The 15,108-nt window shown below is 45.0% G+C and overlaps 1 protein-coding gene across 7 annotated transcripts in view; it reads right to left on the bottom strand.

The window, feature by feature from the left end:
- Positions 1-430: 430 nt before the first annotated feature.
- The window catches only part of LOC142556982 (uncharacterized), a 147,794-nt gene continuing 133,116 nt past the window's right edge, over positions 431-15,108 (bottom strand). For 6 of the 7 annotated variants that reach the window (XM_075668465.1, XM_075668473.1, XM_075668472.1 and 3 more), the window contains 2 exons: positions 2,451-2,679; positions 431-605 (listed from right to left, as the gene is read on the bottom strand). In XM_075668465.1, coding sequence (XP_075524580.1) covers positions 2,635-2,679 — 45 coding nt within the window. In that variant the 3' untranslated portion in view covers positions 431-605; positions 2,451-2,634. Of the gene's footprint in view, positions 606-2,450; positions 2,680-13,592; positions 13,749-15,108 lie in introns of those variants that run through there. The other variant, XR_012822694.1, reaches the window with a different exon arrangement.

The following is a 15,108-nucleotide window of genomic DNA, read 5'->3' as shown; positions in this document are numbered from 1 at the left end:
AACATGTGAAAGTTTGGTCTTCACTTTTTGTATACACTACCAAACATTTTCTGCAAAAGAACCTAAAACAAACATTTTGATGTGTAATCTGTCTGAGTCGTAGTGTCACTCTTTGATGTCACTTTGTCTGTTGTTGCAATCCTTACCTTCTTTGGAGCTGTTGAAGTAGACAGCTTGGTGTGTCTTCCTCCGCATCACTTTGCAAGGAACACGCAAACAAAAGGGACAACCAGAACTTGTTTTACTTTAGCCATATTATGAACAAATATTAAAAAATAGTGTTTCTGAGACATCACAGAGTGCATTAAATAGCCCATAACGTTGCTTTAAAATGATTTTCGTTGTTTGCCATAATGTATCGGACAGTTATGCTTTTGTTGGGTTGCGAGTACGCATGGAGGAGAGAAAGAGAGAGGCAACTCAGTGGCGTGATTCCCAGCTGTCAACTGGTTTTATTTTTCTTTTGCTTCAGCCCCCTTGGGTTGGTAGCCCTTCCCTTTGCTCACCATCGGTGGAGAATGGAGACGGCGAGGAGATACCAGGTTGGAGGTGCACTGGCTCATGCCTGCAGATTGTGGCCCTCCCGCGGCTGCTACATCTTGATTCTGCAAGTAGTGTGTCAGTGTAAAGGCTTGCTGAATTAAAAAAAGAAAAAAGGAAGCCTGGCTTTCTTTGGTTCTCTCTGAAAACAGAGGGACAGCATCAACAATTGATTGGGAGCACAGCTATATTGTTTTGACAAAATAATATGTATTTCTGCATCATGGTTACATCGCATCAATGTTGACCTTTATTTTCCGATACTTTTGTCTGCCCTTTTCCACTCGGAATGCCATCACATGCAAACTAAAGGGTTCGCACTCTGGCTGCATCTATATCACTTCTGTTTTGCCACACTCATATGCCAGGAAAAATCTCGCGTAATTGTAATTAACACAATTCTAATAGGGCTCCAAATTGTGGACACAAGTTCCATTCCGAGCCCTTGGAAATAGTGTTTCTTGTTAGAGGCACTTAATTCTCCCTGACAACAGCCTCCGAGTGGCAGGCAGAACACCAGTGTCTTTGAATCTGGACACGGGAAACTGGAAATCTGGAAAGCGGGCCCAAAACCCATTCTCACATATATACCCTAGACTTAGTCATGAATTCATGAGTGACATTATCAGCTTGGAACCTATACAGAGAAAACGGATGCTAACAACAATGCCACGAACAGCTAGCGCTGTTCCGGTCCTCCTCTGCCTTTCTTTTTTTAATTGCTGCCACACTGTAGGTTTCAAGCTGAAGTAGTCATCTAGCCAATACATGCACCTCCATTTTGGCAGGTAGGAAATAGGCGCATGATAACTGAGGCCAATCTACATAAGGTCCTCTGGCATGAAGCAAGTAGTGAAATCTCGTTACTACAAACACTACATTATCAAACTTTTCAGAATGACAAACTTTTCAGCAATCCCCTGCTGAGTTCTTATAGTTTCAATGCAAAAATATTTAAGTACTACAAAATTCAGGATACCGAGCTTCCCAGAATAACAATCATTATTCAGTTTCCCTGTGATGTTAACAACGCCTCAGTACTACGAACTAATATTTCAAAATCTGAGGATTCTTAGATTTCCGAGTATCCTTCCTGGCAGCCGAAACAGTACGCTAGCGGACGAAAGGTGCAGAGAGCAGACGTCACATCAATTTTTGCGAGCGCATGTTCCACCCAGAAAGTATCGCCTAGCAAAAGAAGCGCGTCTAATCCTCCTTTCACCCTACTTTCTGCGAATGCCTCTTTCTTCCTCGCTACTTTTGCGGCCGTACTAGCTACGCACGCGCCGTGAAATATAACCTCCGTACTCGCAGGGATGCCACACAGTCACACTTTCCAGAAGGTGTCGTTTACGCACGCTTGCGCTCTGACATAGTTCATGTGTCCGCCCGAGCGAAAGAGTTGCGAAGTCCACGGCAAGAAATGTGAAAAAAAAAAAATTGCACTTTGCAGGTGACATGGAGCTACATTTATGTAGGTAGTTTTCTCGGCATCAGCATCTTTTTTGAGTGTGTCACATACAGTACTTTAGTGGTGCATGGCGGCGGAATCTATGAAAAATAGCAACAGAGCATGCCGACAGCCAACAGCGACGCTTTTGTGGATAGCTCATATGGTGACAACTTATGAACTGATGGGTTGATGAGTGGAATGGTTAGTTTCGAGGCTTTCACTTTAACGATCTTTCAGAGTCAAGAACAATTTACCGCGGTCCCCTGAAGTTCGTTATAAAGAGATTTCGCTGTACTCCCATTGGACACGGATACAAGTCCCTGTAATCGACTGACATTTGCTTATCCAGAACAAGCGAATTATGTGGTACTTAGCTTTAAACATTGCCAGTGGCACTTCGACTCTTCCCTTTGTCCTTTAGTACAGGCTCATGTGGACGAGCACATATGATACTCACAGATGCTTGAGGTGTACCACGAGACGGGTTCCGCAGAGACCTGATGGTCAGCACATCCAAGGCGTGCACGGTGAGTGGGTCGACACTGTCAGGAAGCGGCACCTTGCGGTTGAACTTGCGCATGATGCTGCAGTCAGTAAAGTGGCTTGGCCATGATGAAGACCATGCCGTTGTACATCTTCACCTACAAGCCGCCAGGCTTGAACTGCAGCCCAATGTCGAAGGACACCTGCAGGGCGAGGAAAATCACACCTGTTTAAGACAGACATGCTGTTAGGCAGCGTGCAAAACGAAGCGGGTAATGCCTCCAGCTCAAGGACTTCCGCAAGTTGCAGTATGTCCCATGTGCAGTCGAGTCGCACGTGGGATCCCCAATGTCCCCAATACCATGCCCCAAGTTTTTGCACATTAAATGAATGTTTAGTGGCACAAGGGCCAGGTATGGCCAAAGAGTTTGCAGTGGAGTTATGATTTTGATGAAGTTGATGTAAAGGGGTCTTCAAGAAAGTCCTTATAAAATACATAAAATCTATGCGTAATAAGATTATAGCAATGACAAATGACCGGTACTATGAGCATTAAGATGCATGAATGAATGTGTGGTGTTTATTGGCGCAAGGGCAACGTATGACCAAAGTGCGCCATGGCCATGGTAATGAGTTCGCAGTGTAGTTATGAGTTCTATGAAGTTGATGTGACGCTGCTGTAAAGGGGCCTTAAATGAATGAATGTTAGACGTTTAAGCTGGAGGACTGTGGAATCGTCTGTTCTACTGCAGGAGCTATGGAGACAGTAATCTTTTCTTTCATTTCGTCTATCGTTTGACCATCTGATATATAATCCAGACTGGCCTTTTTACTGAAGAGAGGCCAGTCTGCTAGATGGAGTTTCCAACGGGGTGATCTTCGTGGTACTGTAGGGAAATGAGATGTTTTTTTAATGATAGCAAGCACATGGTCATTACTATAGGGGTTATCAATAACACTCCATTGAAAATCACCGAAGAGAGATGGGTAGCACAGTGCCAGATCTAGACAGCTCATAGCTCCTGCGCTTGGCGAGCAGTAGGTTGCCGCACCAGTGTTTAAAAGGCATATGTCGTTTGTCAGGATAAAATCTTCAAGTGTTTGTCTCCTGGTGTCAGTTGTTTTGCTACCCCATAATATGTTATGAGCGTTAATATCACCTGCTATTAAAAAAGGTTTAGGTAGCCGGTTTAAAATTAACTCCAGATCTCTTACAGCAAAATGTGAATGTGGTGGAATGTATATTGAACAAACAGTAATGGTTTTGTGTGCTAAAACAGTGACAGCAACGTTTTCTAAGTGAGTATTAATGGCAACTTTTCTAGCTGCAATGCAGCTTTGCAGAACAATAGCTGCACCACCCGAAAGCCAGTGCCTGAGTACGGTCGAGCTGTACAACAGTAAAGCCTTTTAAAATGTTTTTGTGCTTTTCCCCTAAGTTTGTTTCTTGTAAGCACACGGCCACAGGAGAGAAGTTATTTAACATGTCTTTGGTGTCACCCAAGTTGTAATGAATGAATGTGTGGGTTTTATTGGCGCAAGGGCCAGGTATGGCCAAAGAGCGCCATGCAAGTGTTAGTGATTTCGCAGTGGAGTTGTGAATTCTGTGAAGTTGATGTGACGTGGCTGTAAAGGGGCCTAAAATATAGTCACTGTAAAGTGCGTAAAATGTACGTTTAATAAAATTATGGCAGTGACAAATGACGTGTACTGTGAGCATTACGGTGCATTGTAAAATAATGATACGATTAAAAAGAAAATGCATAGGTTTCTAAAATTAACTAGAGCACCATGGCCTCGTGAGAGCCCTTGAGACACAAGGGCCTGGAGGCACGTGCTATATAAAACAACTATCACAGCGGCATCCTCTGGAGAGAGGATGCGCTACGAATTTATTGGGCTCATAACATGTAGGACAACCTCATTTAAAAAATTCAGGACTGCTTTGGTGTTGAAAAATGGTTCTTTACCAAGAAACATAGCTGGGTGAAGAGGTATGCACTGACGATATGCAAGAGGGAAATGCTTCTTTCTTTCAGGTTCGGCTTCGCGACACTCCAAGAGGACGTGGAGGACGGTCAGCCTCTCACCACATCTACCACAGATTGGAGGTTCATTTCCAGTAAGAAGAAAATTGTGTGTACCAAATGTGTGCCCTATTCTGAGGCGGCAGAATAAGACATCTGTTCGCCGTGATTTTGTTGGGGAGGGCCAAAAACCTAGCTCTGGCTTTATAACGTGAAGTTTATTGTTTGTTTCTGCGTTCCACATGCGTTGCCAGTGTTGTCGCAGTTTCTTACGCAAGAAAGGCTTCAGATCTGTCACCGGGACAGCAGCTGCAGAAAAAGTGTTTAGTGATGTGAGTGATGTGGCCATTTTATCAGCCAGTACATTACCCTCGATACCTCTATGGCCAGGTACCCAGCATATTACTACATGTATATGTGATATATAAATACTGCATAAGAGGGAGTAAAGTTCAATGAATACAGGATTTTTAAGCTTTTGTAATGAAATTAACGCTTTTACGAGACTTAGCGAGTCTGTGTATATAATTGCTCTGTCGAGTTTTAATTTCTGTATATGTCTTACTGCAGACAGTACTGCATAAGCTTCTGCAGTGAAGATACTTGTTTGCGGGTTCAGTAGTCAGATATGGAAAGAGAGGGACCAACAGCAGCATAAGATACACCAGCATGTGATTTAGACCCGTCTGTGTAGAATTCGGAGCACCTGTACTTCGATTGAAGTTCGCGGAAGTGCATAGCGATTTCGATGTCGGGTGCGTGTTTTGTGACCTCTACAAAGGATACGTCACAGTCTATCACCTGCCACTCCCAGGGCGGTAATAGCTTAGTTGGAGGCATTAGTCGATGTTCAAGAACAGGGACATCCATTTCCGTGCTAAGTTCTCTTGCACGCAGTGAGAAAGGAAGTCTCATGGAGGGTTTATTATTAAAAAGTGTTTGACACGTTAAGTCATTAACAGTCTTGAAACACGGATGTTCTTTATTGGAGCGCACATTGAGAAAATAAATAAAGCTGATGTACGTTCTCTGAAAATGTAGTGACCATTCGTCTGACTCTGCATATAGACTTTCCACCGGGCTTGTTCTAAATGCGCCAGTGGCCAGGCGGATACCCAGATGATGAACGGGGTCTAACATTTTTAGCGCACTCGGTGCAGCAGAGTGATATACTACGGCACCATAATCTAATCGTGATCTAACTAGGCTCCTGTAAAGATTTATGAGACACCTCCTGTCGCTACCCCATGTAGTGTGGGATAGTACTTTAAGTAAGTTCATGGTTTTTAGACATTTTTCTTTAAGATATTTTATGTGTGAAATGAAAGTGAGCCTGGAGTCGAGAATAACACCTAGAAATTTGTGCTCTTTCTTGAAGGGAATTTGTTGTCCACCCAGTTCTACACAGGGATCAGGTACCAGGCCTCTCTTTCTTGTGAAGAGAACACAAGAGCTTTTGTGCGGGTTGATTTTAAATCCATTTTGGTCTGCCCACTTGGACACCTTGTTTAGGCCCTGCTGTACTTGTCTTTCACACACAGTAAGGTTGCAAGATTTGAAACCTATCTGTATATCATCTACGTAGACGGAATAAAAAATGGCCGCTGGCAGTGAACGACGAAGTGTGTTCATTTTAACGATAAAGAGAGTGCAACTGAGTACTCCTCCCTGGGGTACACCTGTTTCCTGTATAAAAGGTCGCGACAATACGTTGCCGACTTTCACGCGGAAGCTACGATCCGACAAATAGCTTTCAATTATGTTCAGCATGTTTCCACGGATGCCCATCTCCGACAGGTCTCGCAACATCCCGTAACGCCATGCCGTGTCATACGCTTTTTCCATGTCAAGGAATACCGATAGAAAATACTGCCCATGTACAAATGCATCGCGGATATTTCCTTCAATGCGCACCAGATGATCGGTTGTCGACCGCCCTTCTCTGAATCCACACTGATAAGGATCGAGCATAATGTTGAGCTCAAGGAAATGTATAAGTCTACGATTTATCATTTTTTCAAAAAGCTTACACAGACAATTAGTTAGAGCTATTGGACGATAACTTGATGCTAGAGAACGGTCTTTTCCCTGTTTTAGAACAGGAACTACAATCGCTTCTTTCCATGTGGATGGGAGGTATCCTGAAGCCCAAATAGTATTGAAAAGTGTAAGAAGTGTAACTTGTGCGTCAGTATGTATGTTTCTGATCATGTCATACATGACTCTGTCAGGTCCCGGTGCAGTGCTTTTACATGTGTTCAAGGCAGCTCTCAACTCGGCAATACCGAAAGGCCGGTTATACGGTTCATTCTGCTTGGACTTTCGTATGATTGGCTTACGTTCTACTATTTCTTTATGTTTAAGAAAGGATTGGGAATAGTGCGTTGAGCTCGACACTTGCTCAAAGTGCTCCCCAAGTGAGTCTGCCTGATCTTGCAGTGTATCGCCCTGTGTATTTACCAGAGGGAGTGAATATGTTTGTCGCCCTCTAATTTTATTTACCTTGTTCCATACTTTCGCCTCATCTGTATAAGAGTTTATACTCGATAAAAACTTCTCCCAACTTTCTCTTCTAGCCTGTCAGCGGGTTCTTCTGCCTTGGGACTTTATTTTCTTAATGTTGACAAGATTTTCTGCAGTGGGGGAAGCGCGTAGCAACCCCCACGCTTTGTTCTGATTCTTACGTGCGATTCTGCATTCATCGTTCCACCACGGGACATGCCGTTTGCATGCCGAACCACTTACTTCACGTATGCATTTAGATGCGGCATCTATTATGAAGGCTGTGAAGTACTCTACAGCAGCATCGATTTCTAAAGAAGACATGTCATCCCATGATATACTAGTTAAGTTTCGGAATTTCTTCCAGTCTGCTGTGTCAACCTTCCATCTAGGAGCCTGTGGTGGATATTCATTTTCTTTAAGTGTTCTTAATAGCATGGGGAAGTGATCGCTTCCGTAGCGATTGTTCGTAACTTCCCATTCGAGTTCAGGCAGTATGGGCGGGGAAACTATGCTCAGATCGATTGAAGAAAAGGTATTATTTGCAAGACAGTAATAAGTGGGTTCTTTCTTATTTAAAATGCACGCACCAGAAGAGAAAAGGAATTGTTCGACAAGACGTCCTCGCGCATCTATACGAGAGTCGCCCCACAGGGAGCTGTGCGCATTGAAATCGCCAAGAACAGCATAAGGTTCTGGCAATTGGTCTATAAACGATTGGAATTCATGTTTTGTTAATTTGTAGTGTGGGGGTATGTAAAGCGAGCAAATGGTGACGAGTTTATTGAGAAAAACAGCTCGAACCGCCACTGCTTCAAGGGGCGTTTGTAGCTGTAAACGCTGACAGGAAATACTTTTATGAATAAGAATGGCAACACCGCCTGATGATACGACAGCATCATCGCGATCTTTGCGGAACTTGACATACGGTCGGAGAAAGTTTGTGTGTTGTGGTGTTAAGTGTGTTTCCTGTAGACACAGCACTTTTGGATTGTGTTTTTGGATAAGCTCTTGTAAGTCATCAAGGTTCCTAAGAAGACCTCTGACATTCCATTGAATTATTTGTGTAGCCATATTGGAAGTAAATAAGTGCTATGTCTATGGAAAGGGAGGTGATGCCTTAGGTTACAGAGCTCTTTCGAGGCCCTGTAATGGGTGTTTTGTTCTTTCTGAAGCGTTCGAGCGATTCTCGACGCTCCTTAGGCGTTTGGTGCGCCTTGGGGACAGGTGTAGTGTCCATTGCCTCGTGTGAGGTGCCGGACAAGCGCTCTTGCGAGCGAGAGGTTTTCAGAGGGAGTCCCGCCTTGGAGGGCAAGACCCCTGCGCCCACCAGCCCGGAGGTCGATGGGGCTCCCTGAGGGATTTGGCTGCGCTGGCCGTTGCCAGCGCTGGAAGGGGCCTCGGAGGTTGGGGCAGCCTCGGCTGCACCCACCTTCGGGGTGGATGGTCCCTTCTCCTCGGTTGACGGAGCAGCGCTAGCTGCAACCGCCGCGGGGGCAGATGGCGTAACTGCCGACTCACTGCCTGTGGGTCGGACAGCCGCCGGAGGCCGTTGTGACGCTGCCCCCTTACGCGCCACATCGGCAAAGCTGCTCTTAGACAGGTATGACACCCGCCTACGTGCCTCCTTGAAAGATATATTTTCTTTGACTTTGATTGTGACAATCTCTTTTTCTCTTTTCCAGGACGGGCAGGACCGCGAGTATGCGGCATGCTCGCCCTCACAGTTGACACAATGTGGAGTGTTCTGGCACGTTTCGGAGGAATGTTCTTTGTCACTGCACTTGGCACATGTCAGCCGGCCTCAACAGTTCTGTGAACTGTGGCCGAACCTTTGGCACTTAAAGCATCTGAGAGGATTGGGCACGTATGGCCTAACACGAAGTTTGATATAATCGGCCTCGACGGACTCGGGGAGGACACTTGAACCGAAAGTGAGTATCAGGTGTTTCGTATTGATCTCTTTACCGTCTCGCCTGATCTTAATTCGCTTTACATTTATGACATTCTGTTCACTGAAACCCTCCAAGAGTTCAGCTTCAGTGAGCTCTAGCATGTCATCGTCCGAGACAACGCCGCGTGTGGTGTTCATGGTTCGGTGCGGAGTAACTGTTATTTGGGTCTCCCCAAATGAGACAAGTTTCGGCAGTTTCTCGTACTGATTCTTATCGTGGAGTTCCAAGAGAAGATCACCACTTGTCATTCTCGACGCCTTATATCCTGTTCCAAAAACTTCAGTTAAAGACTTCGAAACAAGGAACGGTGAAATGTTACGCACTAGTTTGTCTGGGTTTTCTGAGTGGATTACATGATATCTAGGAAAGTTCTGGACTTGTCGTCCGAAAAACTGAAAGAGATCTTCGGTGCGCCCTCGTTTGTGAGGGCGATCAGGGAGTTTAGGAAAAGCGTTTTCCATGAGTACAGTAGGGTTTTCGGCCGCGATGCCGACCACCCACCATGGAGCCCAACAGGGGGACGTGACAGGAGTTTCTGCTAGAGAAACCCTGCCAACGCCAGCCGTACATCGCTGCTATAACCAAATACAGCATAACCAAGGCTGGCTAGCTACACAAGGTTAACCCTTGCCGCCGGGAGACTAGGAAGTTAGCAGAAGTGAAGAGAAGACAGGAAAGATGAAAAAGGCGAGAGAGAAAGACGAAGATTGGAGAGGAGGACAGGAAAAGGCGACTGCCGGTTTCCCCCGGGTGGGTCAGTCCGAGGGTGCCGTCTATGTGAAGCCGAGGCCGAAGAGGTGTGTTGCCTCCGCCGGGGGGCCTTAAAGGTCCAAACACCCAGCATCGGCTCAACCCCCAGGATCCCCTTTTCCCCAGACACGGCTACACGTGGGAGGGTCCAACCCTCGTGTGCTCGGGTACGTGGTGTCGCAACACACCAAACGCCTGCTGACGCAGACGCCCCTGCGGGGCACCCAAGTTGTGTAGAAGCCCTCTACAATTCCAATGGATAATAGAAGCCATATTGAAACTGAAAGGTAAAATATGGCATTAAATGTAAATCAGAATAAGAAAGATGTTAGGTAACACAGAACTAAAGAATGCTAATACAAAGGAGTGATAACCTTTAGGTTATCGCTTTCTTATTTAACGTGGTGATTGGGACTTTGTCCCTCTTTCTGCGCTCGACAGAGCGCTTGTCTTTCGGCGTCGACGACACCGGTGTTTTTGGATCGACCTCCATTGCTCTCTCTGAAGCGCTGGAGGACCGAGAATTGGGCGCCGAGACACATGTCTCGGGCCTCGGAGTTCGGTTAATTTTAGGGCCCTGCGGGACTGGTGTCTGCAGAGCCTTTGAAGAGGATGGTGCAGCACTGGCTGCTTCCACCACGGAGGAAGGAGGGGTCACTGCGGGACCACTATGCGTGGGCTCGGAGGACTCCTGAGACCTGTGACACTGGCCCCACCTTCGTCACATCGGCATAACTTCTTCGTGAAAGGTATGAAATTTCGAAATTAATCAACAAGCGCAAGACAGCTGACATAAGGAAGTATAATATGGATAGAATTGCACATGCTCTCTGGAACGGAGGAAACCTAAAAGCAGTGAAGAAGAAACTAGGAATTGGCAAGAATCAGATGTATGCGTTAAGAGACAAAGCCGGCAATATCATTACTAATATGGATGAGATAGTTCAAGTGGCTGAGGAGTTCTATAGAGATTTATACAGTACCAGCGGCACCCACGACGATAATGGAAGAGCGAATAGTCTAGAGGAATTCGAAATCCCACAGGTAACACCGGAAGAAGTAAAGAAAGCCTTGGGAGATATGCAAAGGGGGAAGGCAGCTGGGGAGGATCAGGTAACAACAGATTTGTTGAAGGATGGTGGACAGATTGTTCTAGAGAAACTGGCCACCCTGTATACGCAAGGCCTCATGACCTCGAGCGTACCGGAATCTTGGAAGAACGCTAACATAATCCTAATCCATAAGAAAGGGGACGCCAAAGACTTGAAAAATTGTAGAGCGATCAGCTTACTGTCCGCTGCCTACAAACTATTTACTAAGGTAATCGCAAATAGAATCAGGAACATCTTAGACTTCTGTCAAGCAAAGGACCAGGCAGGATTCCGTAAAGGCTACTCAACAATAGATCATATTCACACTATCAATCAGGTGATAGAGAAATGTGCGGAATATAACCAACCCTTATATATAGCTTTCATTGATTACGAGAAAGCGTTTGATCCTGTCGAAACCTCAGCAGTCATAGAGGCATTACGGAATCAGGGTGTAGACGAGCCGTATGTAAAAATACTGAAAGATATCTATAGCGGCTCCACAGTCACCGTAGTCCTCCATAAAGCAAGCAACAAAATCCCAATAAAGAAAGGCGTCAGGCAGGGAGATACGATATCTCCAATGCTATTCACAGCGTGTTTACAGGAGGTATTCAGAGACCAGGATTGGGAAGAATTGGGGATAAAAGTTAATGGAGAATACCTTAATAACTTGCGATTCCCTGATGATATTGCCTTGCTTAGTAACTCAGGGGACCAATTGCAATGCATGCTCACTGACCTGGAGAGGCAAAGCAGAAGAGTGGGTCTAAAAATTAATCTGCAGAAAACTAAAGTAATGTTTAACAGTCTCGAAAGAGAACAGCAATTTACAATAGGCAGCGAGGCACTGGAAGTCGTAAGGGAATACATCTACTTAGGGCATGCAGGTAGTGACGGCGGATCCGGATCATGAGACGGAAATAATCAGAAGAATAAGAATGGGCTGGGGTGCGTTTGGCAGGCATTCCCAGATCATGAACAGCAGGTTGCCATTATCCCTCAAGAGAAAAGTATATAATAGCTGTGTCTTACCAGTACTCACCTACGGGGCAGAAACCTGGAGGCTTACGAAAAGGGTTCTACTCAAATTGAGGACGACGCAACGAGCTATGGAAAGAAGAATGATGGGTATAACTTTAAGGGATACGAAAAGAGCAGATTGGGTGAGGGAACAAACGCAAGTTAATGACATCTTAGTTGAAATCAAGAAAAAGAAATGGGCATGGGCAGGACACGTAATGAGGAGGGAAGATAACCGATGGTCATTAAGAGTTACGGAATGGATTCCAAGGGAAGGGAAGCGTAGCAGAGGGCGGCAGAAAGTTAGGTGGGCGGATGAGATTAAGAAGTTTGCAGGGACAACATGGCCACAATTAGTACGACCAGGGTAGTTGGAGAAGTATGGGAGAGGCCTTTGCCCTGCAGTGGGCGTAACCAGGCTGATGATGATGAAAGGTATGACAATCGCTTTCTTGCTTCAGATAACAAGATTTTTTCTTTGACAGGGCAATTACTTCTTTTTCTTTTTTCCAGCAAGGGCAGGACCGCGAGTAAGCTGGATGATCTCCTTTGCAGTTAACACAATGTGGGGAACAGGTGCAATTGTCAGATTGGTGATTGTTGGAGCTGCATTTAGCACAAGTTGTTTGTCCTCGGCATGCATGCGAAGCATGTCCAAACCTTTGGCATTTGAAACATCGTCTGGGGTTCGGGATATAAGGTCTAACATTTACCTTTACATAACTTGCATCCAGCGAAGTGGGCATCACAGTTGTTCCCAAGGTGAGTATAACATGTTTTGTTGGGATTTCTTGGTCGTTCCTGCGGATGACAATTCTTTGGACTTTGGTAACATCTTGTTGCTGGAAACCTTCCAGCAGTTCTTCATCGCTCAAGCCAATAAAGTCTTCCTCTGATATCACACCCCTGCTTTTAGTGTTCTCTGTGGTGAAACTGTCACAGTCACGCTACCAATACTGGTAAGTTCTGAGAGCTTTTGCACTTGATCTTTGTCATTTAGTTCTAGGACGAGGTCCTCGCTAGACATTTTTGAGGCTTTGTATGTAGGTCCAATTTTTTCTTTTACACACCTGGTCACTAGGAATGGGGAGAGCTTTCTTACCGGTACATTGTTTCTGATGGAGCGTTGCTCCAAAAAGAGAACTGTAACATTGTTTCGGAGCGGCATCTTTTCAGATGCCGATCATAGAGAACAGAGGCTTGCGCTGCCATGAGAAAAATGTGTATGTTTGGCACAGGCACGTACCCAGGATATTTTTTCGGGGGGGGGGGGGGGCACCACCTCCATCATCATCATCATCATGTTTTATGTCCACTGCAGGACGAAGGCTTCTCCCTGCGATCTCCAATTACCCCTGTCCTGCGCCAACCGATTCCAACTAGCGCCCGCGAATTTCCTAATTTCATCGCCCCACCTAGTCTTTTGTCGTCCTCGATTTCGTTTCCCTTCTCTTGGTACCCATTCTGTAACTCTAATGGTCCAACGGTTATCTAACCGGCGCATCACACGACCTGCCCAGCTACATTTTTTCCTCTTGATGTCAATTAGAATATCGTCTATACCCGTTCGCTCTCTGATCCAAACCACTTTCTTTCTCTCTTAACGTTATGCCTAGCAATCTTCGTTCGATCGCTCTCTGCGTGGTCCTTAACTTCCTCTCAAGTCTCTGCCCCATATGCACTGGCATAATGCACTGGGAAATGCACTGGCAAATGCATTGGCACTGGACATATTGCACTGGCAAAATGCACTGATTGCACACCTTACTTTTCAATAATAATGGTAAGCACCCAGTCAGGAGCTGGCAATGTCTGCCGTATGCGATCCAGCCTATTTTTAGTCGTCTGTGAATTTCCTTCTCATGATCAGGGTTCCCTCTGATTCATTGACCTAGGTAAATGTACTCCTTCACAGTCTCTAGTGGCCGACTGACTATCCTGATCTCTTGTTCCTTTGCCCGGCTATTTATCATTATCTTCATCTTCTGCATAATAATATTCAACCCCACTCTTACACTCTCTCCGTTAAGGTCTCCAATCATTTGTTGTAACTCGTCTGCATTGTTGTTGAATAGAACAATATCATCGCAAACCAAAGGTTGCAGCGATATTTGCCGTCGATCTTTACTCCTAAGCCTTCCCAGTTTAATAGCTTCAATTCTTCTAAGCACGCAGCAAATAGCTTTGGAGAAATTGTGTCTCCCTGTCTGACCCCTTTCTCTATTGGTCTCTCCCTGCTTTTCTTGTGTAGAATTAAGGTAGCTGTAGAACCTCTGTAGATATTCTAACGCGAAAGACGAGTCAGTAAGACGAGAAACTATTTACAGATTATATTTACAACAACGGTTGCAGCGCTGACAGGTTAGATTCACAGCGCAAGCCCAGTTCGTTCTTCCTCCTCTTTTCTGGAGTGATGGCGCCTGCGCGCCTCGTTCAAACAAACAAATATCTCACGCATGTAGCAATATTTTCCAAGCTTTTTACGTAAGCTTTCTGTACTCCTTGATTACGTAGTGCCTCTACGATTGCTGGTATCTCTACTGAATCAAATGCCTTTTCGTAATCTATATAAGCCACATAGAGAGGCTTATTGTACTCTGCAGATTTTGCGATAGCCTGATTGATGACATGGATGTGATCCATTGTAAAGTATCTCTTCCTGAAGCCAGCCTGTTCCCTTGGTTGACAAAATCCAGTGTTAAACTTATTCTATTGGAGATTACTTTGGTAAATATTTTATATAATACTGGGAGCAAGCTAATGGTCCCATAATTGTTCAATTCTTTAATGTCTCCTTCTTTTTGTGGATTAGTATAATGTCTGCATTCTTCCAGTTTTCTGGGACCCTTGCAGTCGATAGACACTTCGTATAAAGAGCCGCCAGTTTTCCAAGCATTATGTCTCCTCCATCTTTGATTAAATAGACTGTTATTCCACATTATCCTCCCGCTCTTCATCGTTTCATGTCTTGCAGGGCCCTTCTGACCTCATCGCTAGTTATAGGAGAGTTTCTGTATACTGTTCATTACTGTTTCTAAGTGGACTATCGTGACTCCTCTGGGTATTGTACACAGGTCAGCTTAGAATTTTTTCCGCTGCTTTTACTATATCTTCGAGATTGCTGATGATATTATCCTTCTTATCTTTTAGTGCATACATCATGGTTTGTCCTATGCCAGGTTTCTTTTTTACTGATTTCAGGCTGCATTCATTTTTTTCGGCTTCTTCAGTCTTTCTCATGTTATAGTTTCGAATATCAGTTATTTTCGCCTTGTTGATCAGTT

Source organism: Dermacentor variabilis, chromosome 9 (assembly GCF_050947875.1).
Source record: "Dermacentor variabilis isolate Ectoservices chromosome 9, ASM5094787v1, whole genome shotgun sequence".
NCBI lineage: Eukaryota > Metazoa > Arthropoda > Arachnida > Ixodida > Ixodidae > Dermacentor > Dermacentor variabilis.
The sequence above is the reverse complement of the archived record's forward strand: the minus strand, read 5'-3'. Positions and strand labels throughout refer to the sequence as shown.